Source organism: Lycium ferocissimum, chromosome 1, assembly GCF_029784015.1.
Source record: "Lycium ferocissimum isolate CSIRO_LF1 chromosome 1, AGI_CSIRO_Lferr_CH_V1, whole genome shotgun sequence".
NCBI classification, from domain to species: domain Eukaryota; kingdom Viridiplantae; phylum Streptophyta; class Magnoliopsida; order Solanales; family Solanaceae; genus Lycium; species Lycium ferocissimum.
The window spans coordinates 18710861-18738654 of record NC_081342.1 but is presented as its reverse complement, the minus strand read 5'-3'; the positions used below and the strand labels follow the sequence as shown (position 1 = coordinate 18738654).

Sequence of the window (27794 nt, the reverse complement as noted above, 5' to 3'; positions counted from 1 at the left end):
GATCATCAAAAGGCTGCACATACATGAAGTATTTGTTTATATAGGAATAGTGTGAAATGCAATTTCTAGACAATCCAAAACGGAAATGGATAGAACCCAAACAAATGCTAAATGAACATAAAAAGTTCTATGATCAGCTTGTAGTGATGCAAGCTTTTTGGTATTACCTGGGGGCTGTATAAATGAGGAACTCTGATCCTTTTTGAGCCGTCTGGAAGACGTTTGTAAGGAAAATGATTGTCTCCAGCCATAAAATCACCACAAACCTGCATGGAATACAAAAGGTTGTCAGACTTAAGCCCATTATCGGAGAGCAGTATAGGCATAACAGATGCAAACTGATCACAAAGTGAACTGCAGTGATTCAAATGCTCCTATTGCGATGGAAAATCTTCTACTCTCCCTACCCCAGGGCAAAAGGATATGGGTAGAACTTATCAGTTTTATCTTTTAACCTTGCCTGTACCAACAGAGAAGAGCAGGAAGCTTTAATTAAGTGAATCTTCAAGGCTAAGGATGTTTGGTTCTTTATACAGGAGGAGTGAGACAACATTATAAAGGTACAATCGGATTGCCCAAATAAGTGCATATAATTGCTCCGTCAATCTTACAGATGCCTCAAGTCTATGGTATCCACACAAGAATCTAACCAGTACTAACCGGCACAACATGGAAAAAATGGTCATCTGGCCAAAAAGATGATGCAGAACTGAAAACAAAGTCTAAAGGCAGGAGAGATCTGCTGGTTTACCTGGTTCTGAAGAGTTTCAACCAACATGTCTTGGCAACCAGATGCATGTACACTTTCCAGATTGGGGCACTGAAGTAGCAATCTTTCTGTAGTCAAGTATAAATTTATGGTTTAGATAAAGAAAGAAGAGTCTCAATTCCAAAAGAGCTCACAGCCTAAATAAGGGACATGAAAGTGCAGACCTGGATTCAAATTCATACAAGAGTTCAGGTTCAAATCATTAAGCTCTGGGCAATTTAGATATAATGCCTGCATGAAGATTTCAATCAGCGACAGCAACAATGACGTGAATAATCCTTATATCTAGACTGATTATTCTTACATCTAAGCCAGAGCAACCCCATAAGCTGAATTTCTTCAAGCAGCTGTGCTTAATAATCAGTTTCTGATATATAAGGTGTAATTTACTACTCGGTGTTCTTTGTAACTCGCCATTATCATTTTCCTGAGTTGTTGGACTGTCTAGATCTGGATTGCATATGCTCATTCCACAGTCCAATAGCTCTAGATTAGGCAACTGAGCTGCAGCAAATTGTATGCCACCTATAAGATAATCCATCAAGAAAGAAAGATAAATTAGTGAGCATGCCACAAATTGTGCTGAATTGGATGTCAAAGAAGCAGATTTAAGAAGTATTACTCGAAGTGATGTTTGGACAAAGAGCAAGGAGAAGTTTCGACAATGATTCCGGAAATACATTGCATATCATCCCAATGCCACTGTCACTAATACTAGACCTGTAACAAGAGAAATAGTTCACATCAGATATGCAGGTGCATGCCATGCCCATTAAAGGCGTCACAGTGACATCAGCTAAATGTCGTTCTAAATTAACTTTCCAAGATCTACACAAGCAGATTAGGCTCCTCAGCCATCAAACTTAGTGCAATTGCTATCACAACGTTTGTTTCTATAAGTAGCCTTCAATATACCTGCTTAAGCATTGGTTGGTTTTCCTTTATGGCTGTTCGTTTGTTTTAGAGGATATACAGACATCCCAAGAAAAAGAAAATCAAACTGGAAGAAAGAACCTACTATACTAATTAGATAAATACAGAATTTGTTTATCTATAACCTAACACTCCATTATTTGTCATCCCCGACAATATGGAGGAACCAAAGAAGACTTCAGGAAGTGAAACTTACCCACTCAAATCAAGTAACTCAAGGCTTGAGTAGCTTGACGCTATAGCGGCAACAGATGCATCAGTTATTTCTGACCCTAGTACAAGGGAAAGCATTCTTAATCTCCTGAAATTCAAAGCAGTAAAACAGAAACAATAAGCTTCATGAAGGGATATTCAAGGTATCTTCATAAATGACAAATTTGTCAAGGAAAATATGTAAGAACCAAAATCAAAGAACATTACAAACCTTAAGTTTGCTGCTGTTAGAGCAAGCACAACAGCATGTGTAATCCGAACTGAAGCGACATGAAAGTTCTGAAGTCTTGGGCAGTACCTTCCAAGACCGTCCACCATAGCAGTAAGATCAGTGCTGTCATTTTCTTGGCGAGAAAAATCTAGGGAAATTTCCTTCAAATTGGGGCAGTTGAAGACCTAAGCAAGTGGAAACATGTCAGATGAACATTTGTACCGCAGAAAATGGACTAAGCACAGATAGCTATAGGTTTAATGCTATAACATCAGACAGTTTACCATCTTAGAGTGACAAAAGAGACCCGAAAGGCAAAGAGTGGAAAGGCTGGTTGAAGAAAGAGTAAAGCCCCCAAGATTTGAGCAGCCTTCCATCTTAAGATTGGTAAGACACCTTTTATCAGCAACAAAACGACCTAATTCATCCCTATATAAGACACATGGGTTTAATAAGATACCATTAGATCATATTGATTTTGAAAGTATGACTAGAACAATGCTAAATATGAAAATTTGCCAGCTCCTGCAATTCTACCAGGGGTCCTCCTAAGATGTCTAATTATGTAAAAATATCAGCATTCCAATTTGGACACCAAATATGAGATTAACAGCATTACAACGGTGATGAGTAAGGGCTGATGTTAATCTTAGTCATGTTAATACACTTACTTCAAGTACTATGTTCACTAGAAGTCATTTAATGTTGTTATTAGTATGCTGATAATTATGCAAAGAACTCAATTTTAGAAAACATAACATTAAATATTAGATAGAAACAAATCTAAATGAAGCATATTGAGAATGAATATTCATACAGCGTAACTATAATTAATTTAGAATTAATGTGCAAGTATTGCTGTTGTTAGAACGTGAAGTAGCATAATCACTGACTTTCCAAACATAAGTTCTTCGCATTCAATGCAGCTGAACATTAATGACTAAGTTAGCTAAAATCTACAACAAGACTGCCAGCTAAAGAGAACAAGATCCAAAGATAACCAGGGATATTCTGCTTCTGCATTGACACATACATATAGCATATATACTGCATATGAGATATTAGACACAATTCGACTAAACAAAACTGTTACTAGATTGCATTGCGATAACAAAAACATCATAAAAAAGTCAACTTGGCTAGCAAAGAATGCACAATTTAAGAAAAAAGACTGTGCAAAGTAGAGATCCAAAGCATACCCTGTAATTCGATTGACTGATGTATCGGAAGTGAGGATCTCTAGTGAATCCAGATTAGGGCAGGAAAATGCAATGCAGGCCAACATTGTTGCATCCACATCACTGAAACACCAAAACCAAGTTAATTAACCATCACACCACAAGAAAACCCAAAAAATAAAAATAAAAAATCATAGGTGAACCTCCAATTACCATCTAAAACAGCATCTCATTTAACTTAACTCTACAACCAGTATACCTAAAAAATGGGGTTGATTTCTCAAATGGTCACTTAACTAATAGTTATTATCTCAGAAAGTCACCCTTCTTCTTGATTCCAATCTTAACAAAGAAAGCAACTTTGTGAGATAATAACTACTTATTAGTTGAGAGACCATTTGAGAAATCAACTCCTCAGAAATGTTAACACTCTACTAATTAGTCTTTGGCATTCTCTTAGCATAATTACCATATTTTGATTATCTCGATTGGTCTTAAATAAAGCTATCGTTTTGTTCCTAAAGAAAACGGATCCAGTTAATAAATGTTTAGATCCATTTATTAAAAAACTAACCTTTTCATTGTAAGAGAAAGCTTGACAAGTCGAGGACATTTCTTCAAGACTGATCCAACAACTCCAATCTGAGTTTTCAAAGGAACCCCAAGTCTAAGTTCCTGAGCAGACTTCCAAATCTTTGTACAAACATCTCTCCAACCCTTACAAACCTTCGCCGTTGAAAGCAACTCTGATGGTGGCAATCTCTTAAGCACTTCCCATAAACAATTCCCCGGTAACTTTCCGGACCCACATAAATCCAATAAATCCACGTCATCATCATCATCAACATCAGATCCAGGTGATTCATCACTAACACCAATGTCGTCGTCATCAAAAGAAAGCGCTCGCCTGAGCTGAGGAACTACTGGCTGACGTGGCGGCTGAGGACGAATAACGGATAACGGAGAAGGGGAAACAATGGATTTAGCATCACTGAGTGTGGGAGTAGGAACTACTACTTCAGTAGTAGGATTATTACTATTGCAAATGTGGCCTTTTTTAGGAAGACCACATCTGCCACAGTTATAGCCACCACGTTTTTTGCCGCGCTTGGGAATGAAGTCATCGGAGATAGGGGTACATGGGTGGGATTGACGGCCTTCCATTTTGGATTTGGGAGTGAATTAAAGTGAAGTCAATGGGGGATGAAATTGTGGTAAGAGAGGTGAAGAAATAAAGGGCCTGTAGGGGCGGGAGTTTTTATCATTTTTGGCGCAATTTGGCGCGCCTGTTTATTTGGATTTTAATTTTAATTTTAATGGGCGGAGTGCTCGAAGGAGCGTCATGTGCTATACTTACTGTGTGTGTGCGGAAAAAGACAATTGAGATTTGAATTTTTTTCTTAAATGGGTCAAATTAATGTCTTTCTATCTTTGTTTTTTTCAAAAAAAAAAAGCATTTGTCTTCGTCATAACTCATAATAGTCTTTTTATTTATTTTCTTTCCTATTTTTCTCACTTGTATACGATTGACTTGCTTACTTTTTAAATCTCAAGAGTTTAATTACTATTTTTGTGGACTTTTTAAGCCATCACGTGCTTGTAGGAGTGCCTATCGGTCGGTTCGGTTTATTGGTTTCGATTTGTAAATATGCTAAATCAATAACTAAACTGATAAAATATTCATTATCCGTTTTTGATTTATTGGTTTTTGGTCCTTAACAGTTTAATTTTCGGTTTAACCGATAAGAAGATGATCTGCTAATTTGTTTGGTTTCTCTTGTTTTAATTTGTTCACATATACACATTGCCTTCGTACAAAAAGGTCTACAGAAATTACAAAATTAAAATTAAAATGCATTGTAGCAATCAAGAAGCAAATCATCAAATGATAATGAACTTTCAATTTGTTTAATGCATTATAAACAGTGAAAGTACAAATGATAAACGAATTGAGAGAATAAGCGTGCCTGCACTAAGAATTTAGAAATAGGATTTGTATTTAAAAAATAAAAGTTAAAGCCACTATTATATAATTAAGGACAAAAAGATAATTTTAATATGCGTTTATTGGGGTATCGGTTAAACCATTTACTAAGTCCTTCAAACCGAAAACCGAATTGATAACCCAATTTTTTTTTTTTTACAAACCGTTAACCCAATAACCCGAAACTGCTAAACCAATAACGTTTTTATGATTCGGTTTATCGATTAAACAGGTTTTTACACACCCCCACGCGCCTATTGTCCAGTGATTTCAAATATTTGGCCAACTAATCATCGAGTTGTGTTTTAACACAAAGGGAGTGAAAATCTGGATAGGTAAAAAGAACAATAGATAATTAAGGTATGAAACTCACAAGAAATGAAATGATAGTATAGGTTTGTTTTTTCACCACAAGAATATGAAAAACTCAAGATTAGTGGGAAGGGTTAAATTTGCCTCTGAACTATGCGAAGGTTCAAATTTATCCCTAAACTGTGTGAAATATTCAAATTGGTCTTTTCTTTAAAAGATTTAATCTTTAATTGCGGAACACGTGACATTACCGGATGTTAAACTTCCGCCATTTAAGAGTATTCCATAACAAAGAAGTCACAAATTCAAATGTCGATGGTCCTTTTTCCTACCCTTCCCTAAGTATGTGTAGAAAAAGAAAATTTACTGTTCCCTTTGCTTCAATTTTGTTGACTTGATTTGGAGTACGAATGTCAAATTAACTAATGGTTGGTGTGTAGATTTAAAAAAAAAAAAAAAATCATGTTTAGAAATTATATAATTATAATAATTAACAATTTAAAATATTATATATTATTTTAAAAAATTTATGATATAAGTTTTTTTTTTTTTTTAATTGTATAGATAAGAATCAAGCATAAACAAATTGAAACAAAAGGAGTAATTATACCACTTGAGCCAGGTAGGTGAGGCACACGACGCTCCGTCGAGCGCTCCACCCCATTATAATAAAATTTCAAAGAGATTAGCGCCAAAACTCGCGCCTTCAGACCCACATCCCCCGCCCTTTATTTCTTCACCTCTCTTACCACACACTTTCATCCCCCATTGACTTCACTTTAATTCACTCCCAAATCCAAATGGAAGGCCGTCAATCCCACCCATGTACCCCTATCTCGGATGACTTCATCCCCAAGCGCGGCAAAAAGCGCGGTGGCTATAATTGTGGCAGATGTGGTCTTCCTAAAAAAGGCCATATTTGCAATAGTAATAATCCTACTACTGAAGTAGTAGTTCCTACTCCCACACTCAGTGATGCTAAATCCATTGTTTCATCTTCTCCGTTATCTGTTATTCGTCCTCAGCCGCCACGTCAGCCAGTAGTTCCTCAGCTCAGGCGAGCGCTTTCTTTTGATGACGACGACATTGGTGTTAGTGATGAATCACCTGGATCTGATGTTGATGATGATGACGTGGATTTATTGGATTTATGTGGGTCCGGGAAGTTACCGGGGAATTGTTTATGGGAAGTGCTTAAGAGATTGCCACCATCAGAGTTGCTTTCATCGGCGAAGGTTTGTAAAGGTTGGAGAGATGTTTGTACAAAGATTTGGAAGTCTGCTCAGGAACTTAGACTTGGGGTTCCTTTGAAAACTCAGATTGGAGTTGTTGGATCAGTCTTGAAGAAATGTCCTCGACTTGTCAAGCTTTCTCTTACAATGAAAAGGTTAGTATTTTAATAAATGGATCTAAACATTTATTAACTGGATCCGTTTTCTTTAGGAACAAAACGATAGCTTTATTTAAGACCAATCGAGATAATCAAAATATGGTAATTATGCTAAGAGAATGCCAAAGACTAATTAGTAGAGTGTTAACATTTCTGAGGAGTTGATTTCTCAAATGGTCTCTCAACTAATAAGCAGTTATTATCTCACAAAGTTGCTTTCTTTGTTAAAAAAAGCTGGAATTAAGAAGGGTGACTTTTTGAGATAATAACTATTGGTTGAGTGACTATCTAAGAAATCAACCCCATTTCTGAGGTATACTGATTGTAGAGTTAAGCTAAATCAGATGCTGTTGTAGATAGTAATTGGAGGTCCACCTGTGATTTTTTTTTTTTTTTTTTTTTTTTTGGTGGTCTGATGGTTAATTAACTTGTTTTTGATGTTTTAGTGATGTGGATGCAACAATGTTGGCCTGCATTGCATTTTCCTGTCCTAATCTGGATTCACTGGAGATTCTCACTTCCGATACCTCAGTCAATGGGATCACAGGGTATGCTTTGGATATCTGGTTTGCACAATCTTTTTTCTTAAATTGTGCAATTTTTACCTTCTGCTATGTATCCATATTAACTTTTCTAGCCAAGTTGACTTTTTTATGATGTTTTGTTATCACAACGCAATCTAGTAACAGTTTTGTTTAGTCGGACTGTGTCTAATATCTCATAATTATCTAATATTTAATAACATAGATTTTTTAACGTGTTCTTTTGCATATTTGATTGGAATACTAATATCTAACAGGATAGAATGACTTCTAGTGAACATAGGACTTAAGTAATTGTACTAACATGACTAAGTCTTAATTCAATCTAGTTGATATTGCCTATAAGTATCTTCTACTCTTAAGTGTACTAACATCACTAAGTCTTAATTCAATCTAGTTGATATTGTCTATAAGTATCTTCTACTCTTTTGTGCGTTGCTTAGTTTGCATGAGTTTCAAGAGATTATAGTTCTTTTGAACTTCTTTTCGTTACGATTTTATGTCTGTCTTTAACACGTTCATAGTTTCACACATATGGATACATCTCAATTTACTTTCTCTTATATTAACCTCTATGTGTGCTACTTGAATCTTCTGTTAACATGATGGTTTTTTAATCTTATCTATTCTTGTATTATTGCATCTTCATATTAATACCTCACATTTGATACCATATAAAAATTGTATGTATTTTATGAGCCTAACTAAATACCATTTATGAGAGAATAATGAATCTCATCTGTCTATGATAGCTTTTGCGCATTGACACATTTTGATCCGTCCTTCCTTGGCAGACATTGTGATGCTGTTAATCTCTTATTTGGTCTCCAATTGGAACTTTGTTATTGTTGAATAATTAGACATCTTCTAGAAGAACCCTTAATAGAATTGTAGGGGATGAGCCTATCTTTTATATTCAGGATCGATTTTGTAATATTATCAATGTCAATGTGATCTAATTGTATCTTATAAAAACCCGTGTCTTATGTAGGGACGAATTAGGTCGTTTTGTTGCTGATAAAAGGTGCCTTACCAATCTTAAGATGGAAGGGTGCTCAAATCTGGGGGGATTTACTCTTTCTTCAACCAGCCTTTCTAGTCTTTGCCTTTCAGATCTCTTTTGTCACTCTAAGATGGTAAACTGTCTGTTGATGTTATGGCATTAAGCCTCTAAATATATGCGCTTAGTCCATTTTCTGCAGTACAAACCTTCATCTGACATGTTTCCACTTGCTTAGGTCTTCAACTGCCCCAATTTGAAGGAGATTTGCCTGGATTTTTCTCGCCAAGAGAACGACAGCACTGATCTTACTGCTATGGTGGGTGGTCTTGGAAGGAGCTGCGCAAGACTACAGAACATTCATGTTGCTTCAGTTCGGCTTACACATGCTGTTGTGCTTGCTCTAACAGCAGCAAATCTAAGGTTTGTAATGTTCTTTGATTTTGACTCTTACATTTTTCTTTGACTAATCTTTCTTTTTTTAAAGATACCTTGAATATCCCTCCACGAAGCTTATTTGTTACTGCTTTGAATTTCAGGGGGTTAAGAACGCTTTCCCTTGTACTGGGGTCAGAAATAACTGATGCATCTGTTGCTGCTATTGCTTCGAGCTACTCGAGGCTTGAGTTTCTTGATTTGAGTGGGTAAGTTTCACTTTCTGATGTCTTCTTTAGTTCCTCCATATTGTTGGGATGGCAAATGGCGGAGTTTTAGATTATAATAAACAATTCTGTATTTATCTAATTAGCGTGATAGTTGCTTTCTTTTCTTCCCGTTTTATTTTCTTTTCCTTGGGATGCCTGTATATCCTCTAAAACAAACCAACAACCATATAGTAAAACAAACAAATGCTTAAGCAGGTATGTTGTAACCGGTAGCAATTGAACTAAGTTTGATTGTTGAGAAGGAAGCTAATATGCTTCTGTAGATCCTGGAAAGTTAATTTACAACGGCATTTAGCTTATGTCCCTGTGATGCCTTCAGTGGCCTGCATATCTAATGTCAACATATTTCTCTTGTTACAGGTCTAGTATCAGTGACAGTGGCATTGGAATGATATGCAATGTATTTCCAGAGACATTGTCGAAACTTCTCCTTGCGCTTTGTCCAAATATCACTTCAAGTAATACTTAAATCCGCTTCCTTGAAATCCAACTCATCACAATTTGTGGCGTGCTTACTAATTTATTTTTCTTTATTGTTGGATTAATTTTTAGGTGGCATACAATTTGCTGCAGCTCAGTTGCCTAATCTAGAGCTAATGGACTGTGGAATGAGCATATGTGATCCAGATCTAGACAGTCCAACAACTCAGGAAAATGATAATGGCGAGTTACAAAGAACACCGAGTAGTAAATTACACCTTATATACCAGAAACTGATTATTAAGCACAGCCGCTTGAAGAAACTCAGCTTATGGGGTTGCTCTGGCTTAGATGTAAGAATAATCAGTCTATAAGATATATGTATTCTTCATGTCATTGCACTGTCGCTGATGGGAATCTTCATGCAGGCCTTATATCTAAGTTGCCCAGAGCTTAATGATTTGAACCTGAACTTTTGTATGAATTTGAATCCAGGTCTGCATTTTCATGTCCCTCATTTAGGTTATTAGCTCTGTTGGAATTGAGGCTCTTCGTTCTTTATCTAACCACAAATTTTATACTTGACTACAGAAAGATTGCTACTTCAGTGCCCCAATCTAGAAAGTGTACACGTATCAGGTTGCCAAGACGCTTTGGTTGAAACTCTTCAGAATCAGGTAAACCAGCAGATGTCTCCTGCTTTTAGACTTCGTTTTCTGTTGTGCATCATCTTTCTGGCCAGATGACCATTTATTCCATGTTCCGCCAGTTAGGACTGGTTAGACTCTTGTGTGCGTTCATAGACTTGAGGCATCTGTAAGATTGGGAGAGCAATTATTTGCACTTTTTTGGGCATCCGATCATACCTTTACAATCTTGTTTCGCTCCTGCTGTATAAAGAAACAAACTTCCTTAGTATTACCTTGGATATTCACTTAATTAAAGCTTCTTGCTCTCTCTGTTGGTACATGTAAGGTTCAAGTAAAGCTAACAAGTTAAACTCATATCCTTTTGCCCTGGGTAGGGTAGTGTAAAAAGAGATTTTTAAAACTAAATGCTTACTACTCATATCCTTCTGCCCCCATAGGGGAACTTTCCATGGCAGTAGGAACATTTGAATCACCACAGTTCACTTCGTGCTCAGTTTTCCTCTGTTAGCCTATACTGCTCTCTGAAAATGGTTTTAAGTCCGACTCCCTTTTGTGTTCCATGCAGGTTTGTGGTGATTTTATGGCTGGTGACAATCATTTTCCAAGCAAACGTCTTCCTGATGGCTCAAAAAGGATCAAAGTTCCTCATTTATACAGCCCCCAGGTAACACCAAAAAGCTTGCATCTCTACAAGCTGATAACACAACTAAAAGTAGTGTGATTTTTCATTTAGGTATCTAAGACATTTGTCTGGGTTCTACCCATTTCTGTTTTGAATTGACTAGAAATTGCCTTTCACACAATTCCTATATAAATTAATAATTTTATGTATGTGCAGCCATTTGATGATGCAAAGAGAAAGAGAAGGATCTCAAAGCAACGCTGTGATGTGCTTGTATAGTAGTTAAAAACTTGTCTTGTACTATCTTTGTTGTTACTCTAGGCCATCTTATTTTTCCATTCTTTGTTACATAGTGATCTGAGGCTAAAGCCTAATCATGTAATTTTCATTGATAAAACTATTGACAGGGATTACATTCCCTTTATCAATAAAAAGTGCTTGGCTCTGTGAACTTTTGATCAAAGGTAAATTTTATGTGGTATCTTCAGCATTTCTCCCCCTGATGAAAAAAGATCTGGTTTGAAGAAGCTGCATTCTGCTTGTACTCGCCAAATTCTCTTTTTGGTCAATCTTTTTAGGATATTTCCGGTTGAGACACTAATTTTAGGTGGAGGGGATGGGACTGTGAAAGAGCAACAGTTGGCATGGATGCATAAACCCTAAAAAATCATAACACTGAAAAGGAAATTGATAATCAGGCTCTTGGGGTATGTTTGGTAAGAAGGATAATGTTCTCCATGAAAAATGTTTTTCAAGAATTTAAGTGGGCTTCTTACTTATTTTCTTGTGTAAGCAAAAATTATTAACCTAAAAGCATTTGTATATAAACTAGACAAATACTATGGAAGGTGGGGGGTGGGGGTAGGGGTGTGTGGTGGTGATGACTGGAGCTACGTGGGTGGGGTGAAGATGAGGTGTATTGGAGAGTGGGAGGACACAATCAATGTAAAATGCGTCATTTTTCTCATTTTTAAGAAACTTGTTTTATTAAAGATGTGTTCCAAAATTTTGATCAACCTAACATAAAAAAAATTAAAAAACATCATCCAGAAAATGATTTTCTCCATACCGAACACACCCTTAAGCTAAAATCTGCTCTATGGAAACAAGGGATTTCATTCCCTAGCCAAGGAACTGAAGCAACTGTTGTAGGCTTCAAAGATTGAAGGTTCCAAAATTTATTATTACTAGTCATATATGTATTACTGATTAGCCAAACACAAGCTGTTATTCTACTAAAGTACTTTTTCAAAAAATACTTGTAACAAAGATATTTTTCAAAATAAACAAATATATATTTTATGACTACAAGTTAGAAATGTGGGAGGGTTTCCAGTGGGGATGTGATTTGGAATTTACCGGATCTGTGATTGAAAGTTGGGAGAGAGGGCATAAAGAAAAGAAGTAACTTTTGGCTAATTGTTGGTAAGGTGGTTATCACATTCTTAAAATGTGCGATTTTATGTGATAATTAAGGATATTTAATATGGTGGTGCACTATAACATTTAAAAACATAAAAGTGTATGTAAAAAGCAATTGTATCAGGTGAAAGTTAAGCAATCAAATGTTAAAATATGTTGACTAGCGCCTTTATAGGTCATGCAGTGTAGATTTTTCTTTTCAAGAGAAACTCCAAAGTGAAACCCCAAAAAAAAAAAAAAAAAAAATTATACGAGAAAAGTATATCAAATTTTTTTAAAAAAATATCAAACATATGTACATACATTCATTGCCTGCAACTTTGTTTGCACTGGCCTACTGTGAAAGGGCCTCGCCAAACTGCCATTTGTACAGTCAGAACTAGGGGTGTCAATGGTTCGGCTCGGTTGGTTTTTTGCAAAAATTTATACCTTATCAATTTTTGGTTACCCTACTATATATAACCAAAATTAAATTGTTGAAAACCGTCCCAATGAGATCGGTTTTTCTTCGGTATCAGTACGGTTTGGTTAATTTTCGGTATTTTTTGAAAAATCACCTAATGCAATACAAAGACAAGGATTAAAAAGCTTTGGAAGAAACAAACTGAAAACACTACATTATTGATGCTCACAAATACAACTACATCTACTTATAACTTATAAGGAACACACTACACTATAAATACGTATATTCGTTGCTTCTAAAAGAATCTAAAAATTATTAAAAACTAGAATTATACAATGGATTGATGGATCTTGCAGGTAGCTAGGCAGCAAACCAACAATTGTATCAAGACATGATAATTGGTGTTTAAAGATTATTTTTATCATAAGAAATTATTGAAAAGTAGAACTATATAAATTAATTGTCATATAGGTTCCAGTGGCAATGGAGAAAGAGTAATTGTACTAAAAAAATTAGTTAAAAAATTTGCAATATGAAGTTATATGTAGATACTACCATTGCTAATTGGAATAATAACTTTAAAAATTTAGAAAAAATTATAAACAAAAAGAAGAGGAGGAGAAACCCAACCTTTTCTTCTTTTGGAGCAGTTGATGATATTATCGTGTAGTAGTTTTCGAGACTTTATGTATTTTCTTTCAAAGGGTCGACGGGTAGGTTTAAGTTTTAGTTATAGCCCTCTCCATTTAAATCCATCCCTAGGACAAATTATCTAAAGCTATGTATTATAAATTATGATATATAATATTTATTCGGTTCGGTTTGGTATTTTTTATAAAATAAAAAACCCACTTTGTTTATTCGGTACGGTTATGGATTTATTTTAAAACCTTCGGTTTTATTAAAAAGAACCTAAAAATCGATTCAGTACAGTACAGTACTGTAACACCTCGTACCTTTAACCTAAGCTTTGACCATGATCCTAGACTTAGAAAATTAGATAAAGGATGTGAGAATTGGAATTTCCCTGTTCAGTTGTAAGATGGAGGTTTACGCCCATGAACAGTGACCGTATTTCAGTATACGGTCCGTAAATCAAGTCGTAAACTGATACCAAGGATTTCTGAGCATTCTGGAATTTGACACTTGAATGTTACATTGTTAAATACGGACCGTATTTCATTTTACGACCCGTATTTCAAAATGTATTTGGAATTTGGGAAAACTTCCTTGATGAAAGTTGTAGAGCATTGAAATACCTTTCCAACGGTATATTATGGGGGTCAAACGGACATCTGTGCAAAGAGTTATGACCATTTTACTGAAGAGACGCTAGGCAGTCCATATGTCAAAATACGGACCGTATTTCAAAATACGGCCCGTATTTCAAAATACGGCCAGTATTTAACTGGGCCGAAAATCTAATTTTTCCAGAATAGTATATATTCGTCCATATCGGTTCTAATCATTATTTTTCATTCCTTCAAGCCCTAGAACGACTTCCTACCCTCTTCCATCATCAAGAACACCAAGGTAAGCCTACTCTAATTATTCCAAATCAATTCTAACACCTATCCTTATAATCTAAACAAGAAATTATCATTCAAAAACTAGGGTTTTCAAGAAAACTCATCTCAAGGTTCAAGATTTTGGAAATCCTCTTCAAAGCTCGAGTCTTTAATTCAAGTTTTGGAGCGACTAAGGTATGTAGAACTTCCATCCACATGTGGAATCTCTACGTTCTTCCCCATGCTCCGTTTCTTGATATTCATGAAGTACAAACCCTAGGGCATTAAACCCAACATATTGGTAGCCCATAGTTATGTATTTATGTACATGAATTTTGTATCTATATTCGTCATTGTATTCCTAATCTTCCATTATGGTTATTAGAAACCCTAGCTTAATCCATGAATCATGAATTCTTCCTCATGTGTTCTCATTATGTTTATATGAAATTTTATGATTTTATGTAGCAAGTTACAAGCATGTTTTCAAGTCAAATTATATATATAATTATGAACTATTGTTATTACTCATGAATCAAGAACATGTTTGCAAGACTACGACAAGTTATTTCATGAAACCATGTTACAAGTTATTTCATGAAACCATGTTACAAGTTATTTCGTGAAATTATGATTACAAGTTATTTACAAGTTATTTCACGAAAATCATGGGCTTCTTAGCCAACTATATCATGTTCATATTTTTGGGATTGCTTAGTTAACCGAGAAGGCTCGGATAGCCCGAAACTACGTCGCCACCGTAGGATAAGGGTTGTCGACAGGAGGCAACACCTTCATTATGCAGATTGATCCTTACATGCTTATTATTACTTAAATCTCATATCCTTGGCAAGGTGTGAGTGTTCTCTGGTAGACGCAAGTACCGATCATGTTGTCGGTTATACTATAGCATTCCCCACGTTACAAGAAGTTTTATATACATGTATTTTCATTGATTTACTGTTTTCAGACTTTACTCACGTTTCATGCTCATGTTCAAGTTACATTCAGTTTTAGTTCATGTCCTACACCTATGTTGTGCCATGTTCTTCATTTCAGCAGGTTTTACATACTAGTACTATTCACCATGTACTAACGTCCCTTTTGCCCGGGCACACTTCACGGTGCGATACCGATTTTCGTGAGCATACACCGCAAAGCAGGATCGCCTCGGGCGCATCGCCTTATTGGTGAGCCTCACCCTCTCGGGGTTCACACGGAGTCCGTATTAGTATGCGGTTTATGGTAGTCCGGGGCCATGTCCGGTAGTTAGTATTCGGACATGTTTTAGAGGTTTCATAGACGTGATATTAGTTCACGAGTCGGTTATGCTTTCATGTTTCGGACTATTACGTTTTCATGATTTTTCATGCTATGAGATAATTTTAAGATTTTATTCCGCAAATTACATTTTCATGATTCATTTAAATTGCATCATATAGAGTATATTGTTTTGATGCCCATGTTGACAAGCAAGCCATGAGGTTCGCTCGGACACATGCAAGCAAGGCCCGAGTGCCGTGTTACGCCTAGGCCATGGTTCGGGGCGTGACAAGTACAGTACGGTCGGTTCAATCAGTTTTTGAAAAACAATTGAGACCCCTAGTCAGAACTCTACATAACAACCGTTCTTTATAATAACATTTCATCCGAACGAAAAAGTCCTCTTTTTTAATCTGATATTTCATGTTATGTATTTATTTGTTCTCTATAACAACATTTCGTTATAACAATCAAATAATATTCGGATAAACAACGCCTTTATCTATGATATTTACATACAGGAGATAAGGATATCATCACTACGAGATAAGTTTATCAAGCGCATGAAGCAAGTATCAAAGAGCTAGTATATAGTATGTGATACGTCTGAGGGATCAGTAGATCAGAAAGTCCCAATGTTGTGAACCAAACTAACTTCGTAAGGGCTTATGGGCTGGAAAGGATGAATGAGACTAATCCAATTGAGATTATTGGGCCAAGTAAAATGTTGGAGAATTTTATTTGGGATCCAAGCCCAATTAGTGTTTAGTTAAAAAGGACTAGAAGTTGAAAAGAACGGTTTTATGCATATTGTGATGCTTCGGCAAAGTCTGTGTCTCTCATCCCCGTGTCTATGTCTCTCATCCCCGTTCTCTGAGTCTAATTCTCATCTCCTTCTTCTTATGAGTTCTTCTGTGTCATTTCCATTGCTATTTCCTTGTAATTCTGTTTAGTGGTTGCAATACTACAAGTCAGTTTCCTTGTGTGAAAACTGGGTATTTCCGGTTTGTTACACCCAACTTCCTAGGTTCATTTCAATTTTTTTTTTTAAAAAATTGAACAGAGAAAAAACTTCCATTTTTGTCGTTTATAGAGGGTGGTAGTAGGTGGTCCTGCAGCCCTAATTATACCATATTCAATGCAAGGCATCATTAAAATGTAAACGAATTTTAAAATATGAAGATCAAGACTTACTAGATTTTTCCTTTATTTTTGGGTCACCACTTGCAAGGAGACACGTAAACAATATAACAGCCAAACCAAATATAGAGGCCATGAGCAGCCATACCTTTTGCGTCATAGTCATTAATGCTTTTGGGTGGGCCTTTAAGCAAGGGTCAATTCGGAAGTAATTACACGATTTGTCCTTCAAATGGATTGGTCTTTAATTTTGCCCTTCAAACGGGTTGATCTTTAATTTCTTCTTCAAATCGAACTTATATCTAGTGGGACATAAGTTTTATAAAGGCATTAACATACCTTATGAATATTATGATCGTAGCAACTTATATGCCTCTAAGTATAAGCTCGATTTTAAAAGACAAAATTAAAGACCAGCCCATTTGAAGGCAAGGCAAAAGTGCAAATGACCCTTCAATTCGTTGGTAGAAAATCTCTTCGAAAAAAGATGTTGATCTTTATCTTGTCGCGATCCTTTTCTGAAACAACATAACTACATCAGCTATAGTGGTCATTTACACAATCTACTCTAAATATTGAAATTAAATATATTATCGAGGTGGCTCTCAGCTTCCAAAGCTCAGCTAGGCGTGACATACCTCCCATGACATGCCCAACTCTCAGTTTTATTTTATTTTTTGATTTTAGATGTTTCTTTCAGCACTTACTGTCCCTTCCTTTTCTATTCAAGGTTCTCGTTAAGCCTAACTTAGTTTGCATAATTTACGAGATTTTACGGGTCTATACATTATATTAAATCGATTAATTTCATTTTAGGATTACTAGTTACAAATTGAAGTTAAATGAGTTTGGTGTGTTTTAATTTGTTTTAATGAATTGAAGTTTGTTGTTTTTCATAAGTGGTACCGGGTACATAATCATGCCAGTATGTTCATGCCGAACATAAAGCTTTATGCTGTAATACGTGAATAATTATTGTACGATTTTTATTTAATATTATGTTATAATGAGTCTTAATAAGTACTCTGGCTAAGTGGTAAAAGTTTGTATAAAGGAATAGGGCATATGATGTACCCCACTTATTAACTAGTAACTAGTACTCTCTCCGGATAAAAAAGAGTGACTAATTAGTCATTCGCACATCTCTTGAGCAAATACTAACTCGTAGACAAAAATAGGTACTTTGACTAAACTGTCCCTAATTAAATAAGTATTGCGATTTGATCACATAACACTTATGAAAATTAAGATTAATTCTTTCTTGATTTGATAAGTGAACACTTTTTCCTTTTTTTTTTGGAGGCTCTCTTGACAAAGTGGAGAAATAATATCTCATGTGCCTCACACTTCTTTTCATTTTTATATTTAAAAATAATCTAATTTTAAAAGGACATATTTTAATTTCTAATAAAATGATTTATAGTCACACAAATATCTAGGACTTATTTTAGATCATAAATTTCAATTTTAAAAATTCTTTTTTGAACTCCATAATCAATCAAATAGTGTGACATATATTGAAATGAATGGAGAAACATATTAACAAAGTTAATTAAAAAAAAAAAAGGAAATCATTATTCGGAACCTTCTTGAGAAATCCTTCAGGTCAATCTCTTCGAAGACTAAATACCATATAAGTCTTCCATGTGATACATGTGGTCTTAATTTTTATTATTCTACGAACTTCATTTTTCTTTTTTGAATTATATAAAAGCGCGAGATGCACCATCATTTCTTCATCCTCATATTAGCCCCATCATTGACTTCTCTTATTCATCTGTAGCTAGTTTCACAATCTTCCACATATCAATGGCTTCTCTCACCAACTCAATTCTTACATTCCAAACAAGTACACCCCATCAACACGAAGGTGCTACTCTTAGACCCGATGCATTGCTTTCTTCCTCTTATTTTCCTATCCAAAGAGTCAAGTTATCAACAAGAACACCTTCCTTGTCATCTAAAACTAGCCAATCACTCACATCTATCATTAGTGAGCTTGAAAAAGAAAGGGACAACACGACGATTGATCAATTTGAAGAAGGTGAAAGAACTAGTACTAGTTCTACTACAACGACGAAAATTCAAGAACCAGAATTAGCAGATCGATGGCAAGATATCCACGGTCAAGAAGATTGGGTTGGCATGCTTGATCCAATGGATCCACTTTTACGTACTGAATTAATTCGATATGGTGAAATGGCTCAAGCTTGCTACGATGCTTTCGATTTTGATCCATATTCTAAGTATTGTGGGAGTTGCAAATTTCCACGGCACAGGTTTTTTGATGGACTAGACATGGCCAATTATGGCTACGATATCACACGTTACCTTTATGCAACTTCAAATATTAACCTGCCAAATTTCTTCATGCAAGCTCGTTGGCCTAAGGTATGGGGAATTTTGAAATCGTAACCTCATGAGTCTATTTCATCTAAAAAATCAAATGGTTAGAGAAAATATATTTTATATTATTTAATTGTATTATGTCTCAACAGGTATGGAGCAAAAATGCGAATTGGATTGGTTATGTGGCTGTTTCAAATGACGAAACGTCTAAACGATTAGGTCGCCGTGACATAACAATTGCATGGAGAGGTACTGTGACTCGTTTGGAATGGATTGCTGATTTAATGGATTACCTCCGTCCAATTTCGGCAGACAATATACCTTGCCCTGATCCTTATGTCAAGGTGGAATCTGGGTTTCTTGAACTTTACATTGATAAAGACGAGAATTGCAGGTACGATACAAAATTTTAATTTGATAGGTTCAAAATTTAGTTTTTTCAACACTGAATTCATCACTTTTTCACATATATTTCTCTGCTCCTGGTTGAGAATTTTAATTTAATTGAGCCCATTACACTTTAAAACTTATGGGTCCAGAATTTAATATTTGTTGAAATTTTAATGATTTTCACATATATATCTATCTATGCTCCAAATAGATTTTTTTAATTCAGTTGAATCCATTATATTTTTACAATTATGATGGGTTCAGAAATATTTAGTATATATCTATCTTTCACGTCAAAAATATTGATCTAATTTAACTCATTATGCTCTTAAATATCGGGTGTAGAATTTAGGAAATTTAATATTCGTTACAACTTTAAGGATTTTTTACACGTTTATCTATGTTCCACGCTGAGAATATTAAAATATTAATTTAGTTGTACTTAGGAGCAAGGGAGAGTGTCTCGGCTATGGGTTCGGAAGGACCTAGTAGCTTTGATTTATACTTTGTATTTTAAGAAATCATTGAATATGTATATATTATTAATTTTGAACCCAATAAATTAGAAAGTATTAAAATCTAAAACCCATAATTAAACTTCAATTCTGGCTCTACGATTGCATTCATTGATTATATGCTACACGTGTTCCTCTACAGGTACTGCAAGTTTTCAGCAAGAGAACAGATACTAACGGAAGTAAAAAGATTATTAGAAATGTACCCAAATGAAGAAATGAGCATAACAGTTACCGGACACAGCTTAGGCAGTGCTCTAGCAATGTTGAGTGCGTATGATATAGTGGAAACGGGTTTAAATGTAAGGGCAGATACAAGTGCTGTGCCTATTTGTGTTTTCTCATTTTCAGGGCCAAGAGTTGGTAACATAAGATTCAAAGAAAGAATTGAAGAGTTAGGTGTTAAAGTGCTTAGAGTTGTGAACGTTCATGACATTGTTCCAAAGTCACCTGGTTTGGTTTTTAACGAGCACTCTCCGGCTATGGTTATGAAGATATGTGAAGGGTTGCCATGGAGTTATTCTCATGTTGGAGTAGAACTAGCATTGGATCATAAGAATTCACCTTTCTTGAAACCTATAAATGATCCTGTTTGTGCTCACAATTTGGAGGCTCATTTGCACTTGCTTGACGGGTTAGTCTACTTCTTGAATGTACTTAATTTTGCCTTTAACTATACTCACATTTACTGCATTTTTTTTTTTTTAAATTCTTATTACTCCGGTGCCAAGTCATGGGAAAGGTGTTTGACTCGGGCACGGAGATTAAATATGATATGGTCTAAGATAAGTCATAAATATTTGTGTGACTATAGATCATCACATTAAGGGTAAAATGAGAAGTTTAAATAGTTATTAAATATAGACAGGTGCATTATTTTTTTAACTGACTAAAAAAAAGTGTCACAAAAATTGAAGGGAGGGAGTACAAAATTTACACTTTTTGCATATAATTAACTACGAGATTTTTAAACTTCACAACAATCCAACAAAATTCACAATAAAAAAATTACTAATTTTTGTTTTTACAAATTTTAGCCAGTATAATTACTATATAATCAATTTGTATATACATCATATACTTGTTATACACTGAATATACACCAGTGACGGCTATAAACAATCAGGGTAATTGGAGAAAATGGATTTCACTGATGATTACAAAAGAGTTTAAATTTATCAAATGAAGGTATAAGAACTATTTACACAATTAATTCGGTAGAAAAATTAATTCTAGGTTTATATATGTTTTGTATTCGCATTAAAGTACGAAATGTATAACTTGAAAAAGAGAATGCATAATCTGTTGGAGCTATAGCTTAACTTAGCTTGAGTTCGCATCAAACAAAATACTAAGAGCTAATCTATCTTAGCCAAACCTATAAAGTTCAAGTTTTATTTTTACTTTAATATTTCTTACAATTTTTAATGCATTAAGGGCATTAGTACGAGTAAAAAATGGTTAAATAGTCTACTATCTGACGTAGAATATAAAACGACCCATAATTCAAGAGCTAATCCAAAGTTCTGTTAAAAAAAAAAATAATATCAAAGTTACCTACCCGGATAATAATTAATCAAGTTGCGGTGGACATATGAAAACTTCAAACACCATAAGTTAATAAATAAGTTCACGTCTGAAAGAAGTCTACGCATTAGAGGATTCTGGTACGAAATAATTAATGGAGAGAGATCATCTTAAAATCTTCTGCATAACAGCAAATATATTGTAGTGTATGTATCAATCATATTAAAGGTAGTTGTGACTTGTGAAGTAGACAACTGGGGATCTCTAATTAATTCAATTCAGCACATATCTTGAACAGATGCATGGACGAAAGACTTCAAAATGGAAAATGATAGGAATAGTAAACAAAGGCAAGTGCGGAGACAAATCTTATCACCTTTTTTTTCTATCAATAGGAAAAGATTATGAGTCATCAATCATCCATTTGTTTAATCAGAATCATTATATTGTTCCGGAGTTTATAGACATTCAAATCTTATTCACACGAATCCACCGTGTGTAAACTCTGATAACAAAAACAGAAAATTTTCAAAGAAAAATAATCCTTTCTCTCCGAGTAAACAATTTGCTTAGGGGACCCGTTGCTTGTTCATGCAAAACATTACTTCATTCCTAGAGTTTTAACTTCTATGCACGAATGGTATAAAATTAATTTTTATATTGCTGTCAGTTTTTCAAAATTTTACACTATCAATTCTTTATATTGAAGAAGTACGCTCTATCTAAAAGCTTAAACTTTTAGATAAGATGATCACACACTTCAACATAATATCAGAACAGGCAATGATTTTGATGTCATTGCCTCGACTATCCAAAGGAATATGTACCTGCTTAGCTCATAAAAAATCTAACTTGCACGTGAGGGAACGTACTGAAAATATAATTAAATATTAAAAGTGTCCTCTATTGAGATGATCACATACTTTATTACATCAAATGATAACAACATGTTTATAAGATCGAAGTGGAATATAGTAATAACTTAGAAAATAAGTATAAATTGTACTTGCTAGAACAAATTAATTATACAAATAGTGTAAGATCCCTTTGCAATGGACCTATATTTTATTATTTTAATAAAGGATTAATGTAGTTGACTGTTGATTTGGCATTTTATGTGGACAGATATCATGGAAAAGGGAGAAGGTTCGTGCTTGCAACGGGAAGGGACATAGCATTGGTAAATAAAGCATGTGATTTCTTGAAAGATCACTACTGTGTTCCTCCCAGTTGGAGACAGGATGAAAACAAAGGCATGATTAGAGATAAGGATGGCCGTTGGATTCAGCCTGAACGTCCCAGATTGGATGATCACCCTTCTGATATTCACCTTCACCTTAAACATTTAGGTCTTTCATCTTCTTGATAATGAAGGCGAAAATAAAATACCACTCAGAGCGCACTCGTTTAGAAATATTGGTAACCCACAAAGGCTCATGGAGGATTTAATATATGCAAACTACACAGTTTGGTCATGTACCATGAACTGCCAGTGCACATGGGATTTCATGATTCCGATCAAATTATCATAGGTTGTAAATCTCAACGTATATATGTTATGGTAACGAGTAATGTTTGGAGATTAAACAATGGCTACATTCAACGGGCATGGAGAGGAAAAAGTCACTAAGATGTAAGTCGTTTGGCTTTTGATATTTGAACAATTCCCAAGAGTAGGGGTGTTCATGGGTCGGTTTTGATCGAGTTTTTAATGCTTCGGTTTGTCGAATTTTTCAGTTAATTGATTTTTTTTTTTTTTTTTGAAAATATGACAATATTCTTTCAAAGACATACTAGATTGACTACATTGCATCATAGCACTACCAAACCAATTATTCCTTAAGCAAAGAAGGAACTATGGTCTGTGTGTATAATCAAGTTACATATATATATATATATGCATGTAGCTTCCAGAAAATCATTGCATCGTCCAAGAATTTAGCTATTTCAAAGACACTTAATAAAACTTCTTACTATGAATTTTTTTTGTGCAAATAATTAAAAATTGCGATAGAGGGAGTACTACTCTATATATAAATCTCCTCTATAAATAAATCATTTCATTAAGCATAAAATAAAAAGCTTATAAAGTTGAATTGTCATTACTAAATATAAAAACATATCATTCTTTTTTGAATGACTTAAAGGGAAAAAGTGTCACACAAATTGGGATACAGGGAGTACTATTTAATTCAGTGTTTTCCTTATTAAATTTGAGCTTTCTTAGAAACAGTTTGGATTAGTTTATTGTAAATAGCTGACAAGCTTTAAGTGCTGAAAAGTATTTTAAGATCCGAAACTGCTTTTATAAATAAGAAGTTATGTGTTTGGATACAATGTTGAAACTGGTAACAAGAAGTTGACTTGACAGACACAGCGTCAAAAGCAAGTTATAAATTTTGAGGATAAAATAATATAATACTTGCTGAAAAGCCATAGTTGCTTACCAAACAGGGGCGGATCTATGTAGGACCGTGGGAGTGCCACGCCACCCGGACCACTCGGTTGAAACTTTGTGTATATATGTATATGTATAAGATATCTTATAAATATAACTCGGTGCCTCCCTAAGAACAAAGTAAGGCCGTGGTGCCAGTGGTTAAAAGCCATGTTTCCTTTCCCAGGGATGGCGGATCGATTCCCTGCTGCCACAATTTTTAAAACATTTTTAGGAAACATATTCGTTGCTGTATGCATGGTGCGTAACAAATCTTTACTTAATCTTCTTTTGTATCATTTTTCTTCATTTTTATTTTAAGCATAAAATATCAGCAAATAGTTTTCTTCTTCCAACAAACCCTTCTCTTCTCCCAAATTTTCTCTCTCTTTTCGTCAAAATTTTAATAATCTTTCCCTGCTGCCCGAGCTTCTCTTCCGTTGTTGTTTCTTATATTTAATTTTTATTTAAATGATTTAACAAAATACAAGAGAAAAGGGTATGTTTAGTCTTGGTTCACGATAATTTAGAAAAGAAATCTTCTTTATGTTATAGGAGTAATCAATTATGCTTGTAAACTTGAGTTGATCAATATAATACTTGGAATAATATTGGCTATGTAAATCGAAAAGATAAATAACTCAAATCGAAACCCATAGTTGATCCAACCAGTGGCGGATTCGGTGATTTTCACTCGGGGTGTTCGGAAAAATAATTGAACCTAAATATACACCGTAATATATGTTGGGGTGTTCAAAAGTTAATATATGTACATAAACACATAAAATTTACCCTAAATATACTGTTGTAATTTTTTGTCAAGGTGTTCACCCGAACACCCGGGCTCTTGGTACATCCGCCCCCGGATCCAACCTATCTAATGTTTACTCTATTTGGACCATGTAAATAGCAATACATCTACTTTTATAGCAGAGTGGCACCCAGAACCTCTAAATCCTGAATCCGCCTCTGTTACCAAACCTAAGATAAACTAAAAAGAACTTATAAACCAATTTGGGCAGTTTACAAGCTTAGTTAAACACCCAAGCATAATTAACTACAGTAAGTATTAAAAAGAACTTGGCATTTCTTAGCACAAATTAACATTAATTCAAGAATTTGAATCAACTACCATGTCGGGTCAGACTGGTAGGAGATTGATGAGATCATCTTAAAAAGCTTGTAAATAACAGAATATAGTTGGATGGGCATATATCATATGGTAAAGGTAGCTGTCAGATTGACAGGATCTGTAATTTTTTATACTCTAGACCAACAGAACTAGAAAGTGATCAAAAGGCAAGTACGCAGGCACCATCACTTTTTTTTTTTTAAATGAGAAAAATAGATGAGTCATCCATTTGTTTAATCGGCATTATTATCTTCTTGTTTTGGATTATCTTGACAAATCTTACTTACCAACTCCCATGAAATCTATAAAGACTACAGTGTGAAACACTGATGATTGATAAGAAAAGAGACGAAACTGTCCTTATCCTCTGTCAGTAGATTATAAGCTTACCAAAATTCCCCTTACGTACAACTTAATTAGTGAAGGTAGACTTGTCAATTTGGGACGTAGATAGCATTGGTGAATAATATCAACAACTGTTATAATTACACAAGCATTATCTAAAAAGCTATGTTTATGCTTAAATCACCCAAATATAAAAGGGTAGTGACAGAGAGAAAATTACACCTTCCCTCCATTTTACTTGTCCTATATTGACTTGACACATCCCTTAAGGAGTCATAAATAGAATGATAATTTTACTATACCATCCGTTATTATTACTAACTCATCTAATAGTTGAAATCAATCAAAATACTTTAAAAATTATGTAGCTACTAATAATTTTTTGAAGTTTCAACCCAATAATTAATAACAAGGATAAAATAGATATGAAATGATAAATTATCTTTTGATTTTCCAAACTAAACAAGTAAAAATTGACATTTATTTTTAATATACAGGACAAGAAGTAATAGACAACCACCTTACACATCCAGCATTATTCTATAATTAGAGAAAACGTGGACAACTGTTTGAATCTATTGGGAAGTGGAAGAATACATATCCCCAGCATCATGACCTCAACCACCATACAGAGTACTAATTGACTTGCTAAAGGATCCAGCCTGGTTCTTTCAAATCACAATTACTGTTGAACATATTTTTTCATTGTTCCAACTTCCAACACTTAGACAATTATGTAAGATTTCTTATTTCCTAGGTTTCATTGATATCCAGATTTAGAAAAGTGCGCACAAAGTACATGCATATGATAAAGTAGGGATCATTGACATTTGATTTGGCTCTATGTGGACAGACATCACGAGGCGGTTTCTAGACTCAACCATGAGTCCGTGGGTATATACGCAAAAAATAAGTAGTCCGTCCATCTCATTTTAACTATTGCTTTAGCTGCTTTACGTCCTTTTTTAAGAAAATAATAAATACACAGCTTGACTTACTAACCTATTCCTATTTAATAAAAGTAGATTGATTTTTCCTTTTAAATATTGTGCATACTTCTTTAATGTTAAGAATATAGTTAAAAATAAATATAGACTTTAGTCTTAAATTCCTTGAGGGAAAATTATTTTGAAACAAATTTTTGAGCTAAAACAACAACTGAAATGGAACGGGAGGAGTATATATAACATAAAGTTAATTAAGCATTGCAGAACTTAGTCTTACGATTTCGTATGCTTACTCTCACAATTTCAAATGCATGACATTTAAATTTAATTCGTCACTAACATGGAAGGGACCTCTAATTGGTGAACGACATGCGACTTCTTGAAAGTTCACTACAGACATATCGTGATCCACGAGGACTTAGAAAAATATAAGCAAATCACACAGTTTGATATGCCGTTAACTGCGTTTATTGTAAACTTGAAGAGAGGAAAAATAAGTCATTAAGATGTAGTATACCTTTTGATACATGGAAAAGTTAAAAGAGCTGAAGCATACCACCCCTCTTACCTCTACAAAAGTTTGCCAAAAGATGTCTAAGTATCCTCTGAAACTATCGAGTATACCAAGTTCATAGTAGAAACTAGTGGCATAACCAGTATTTGACTTCTAGATTGAGAATAATACTCATTAAAGGACATTAGGAATTGTAGAGGTCTTTATTTTTCAAGATGTTCTGTACTTCTTCTTGTTGTTAGATTCTGGACGTGCACATTCAAGATAGAGCATGAGGGCATCAAACACATACCAAACACCTTTCAGTTTAGAAAAATAATTTGATACAAACATGGTACCTTGTCATAAGGTAGCAATCTCTTTATACAAGTAGAAGATTCGAGAGTCAATTCGCCTTGTCAAAACTCTCCAAATCATTCCACATTTTGCGAGCATTAAAAGCATACACACTCACAAATATCCATAATCCAGGAGAGGACTACAATATTAATCTTCTCCCACAGTCCCACTATTCATGCAGTTGAGGTCAAAACCTATCCTTAGTGATCTGACCATCGACAAAATCTAACTAGTTCTTGCCAAGTAATAGATCTACTCCACAGTGCATAGTTACTGAGTAGATTAACAAATTACCTGGTGTCTCTGCAGGTTGAAGACGCAAAGAGTGTCCCTTCACTAGCATTTGAATTTAAAAAAAAAAAAAAAAAAAAAAAGACAAAGGGTGATTTTGCTCAATTGATGTCTCATTACTCAATCCTTCTTCAATCACCATTGACAGTTTATTTGAGCTGTACTTCACAAACTCTAGTTATGAACTTAACTGCTCAAGGACAATTAAATTAACAAGAAATAAGAATTGACTGGGAAACGAACCGACTCAAAATGAAAATGTACAACTACATCTAGCTACATGCATGCACTATTAAGTCTACTAATTGTCCACTTAACAAACTAACAGTCTTAACTGATTGTCTAACTAACTTTAACTTAATTAGATCAAAAGTTGCCTG

At 34.6% G+C, this 27794-nt stretch overlaps 3 protein-coding genes across 3 annotated transcripts; 2 read left to right on the top strand and 1 right to left on the bottom strand.

Moving 5' to 3' along the window:
* Position 1: 1 nt before the first annotated feature.
* On the bottom strand, positions 2-4518 carry LOC132062995 (F-box/LRR-repeat protein 17-like; the record flags this gene model as incomplete). Its single annotated transcript, XM_059455450.1, has 11 exons — positions 3879-4518; positions 3326-3427; positions 2411-2555; positions 2127-2311; positions 1899-2003; positions 1392-1489; positions 1074-1294; positions 934-1000; positions 752-837; positions 168-266; positions 2-13 (listed from the first exon to the last, which is right to left on the bottom strand). Coding segments are annotated over exons 1-11 (1710 nt in total), but the record flags the coding sequence as incomplete, so codon positions are not given.
* Positions 4519-6383: 1865 nt separating this feature from the next.
* Positions 6384-11358, top strand: LOC132051283 (F-box/LRR-repeat protein 17). The gene is made up of 11 exons (XM_059442498.1): positions 6384-6987; positions 7437-7538; positions 8524-8668; positions 8771-8955; positions 9072-9176; positions 9558-9655; positions 9750-9970; positions 10046-10112; positions 10209-10294; positions 10833-10931; positions 11106-11358. Exons 1-11 carry the CDS (start codon positions 6401-6403, stop codon positions 11166-11168), a joined length of 1758 nt encoding a protein of 585 aa, XP_059298481.1. The 5' UTR covers positions 6384-6400; the 3' UTR covers positions 11169-11358.
* Positions 11359-17009: 5651 nt separating this feature from the next.
* On the top strand, positions 17010-22999 carry LOC132051267 (phospholipase A1-Igamma2, chloroplastic-like). The gene is made up of 4 exons (XM_059442497.1): positions 17010-19019; positions 19127-19371; positions 20025-20516; positions 22535-22999. Exons 1-4 carry the CDS (start codon positions 18438-18440, stop codon positions 22773-22775), a joined length of 1560 nt encoding a protein of 519 aa, XP_059298480.1. The 5' UTR covers positions 17010-18437; the 3' UTR covers positions 22776-22999.
* Positions 23000-27794: the final 4795 nt, after the last annotated feature.

Bases quoted from the DNA above. Each gene is read 5' to 3' on its own strand.
- LOC132051283 (XM_059442498.1), top strand. From the start codon at position 6,401: ATGGAAGGCCGTCAATCCCACCCATGTACCCCTATCTCGGATGACTTC. The intron at 9,656-9,749 runs GTAATACTTAAA...ATTAATTTTTAG, and splicing joins TTGTCCAAATATCACTTCAA to GTGGCATACAATTTGCTGCA. The intron at 10,113-10,208 runs GTCTGCATTTTC...ACTTGACTACAG, and splicing joins TTGTATGAATTTGAATCCAG to AAAGATTGCTACTTCAGTGC.
- LOC132051267 (XM_059442497.1), top strand. From the start codon at position 18,438: ATGGCTTCTCTCACCAACTCAATTCTTACATTCCAAACAAGTACACCC. The intron at 19,020-19,126 runs GTATGGGGAATT...ATGTCTCAACAG, and splicing joins TGCAAGCTCGTTGGCCTAAG to GTATGGAGCAAAAATGCGAA. The intron at 19,372-20,024 runs GTACGATACAAA...GTTCCTCTACAG, and splicing joins GATAAAGACGAGAATTGCAG to GTACTGCAAGTTTTCAGCAA.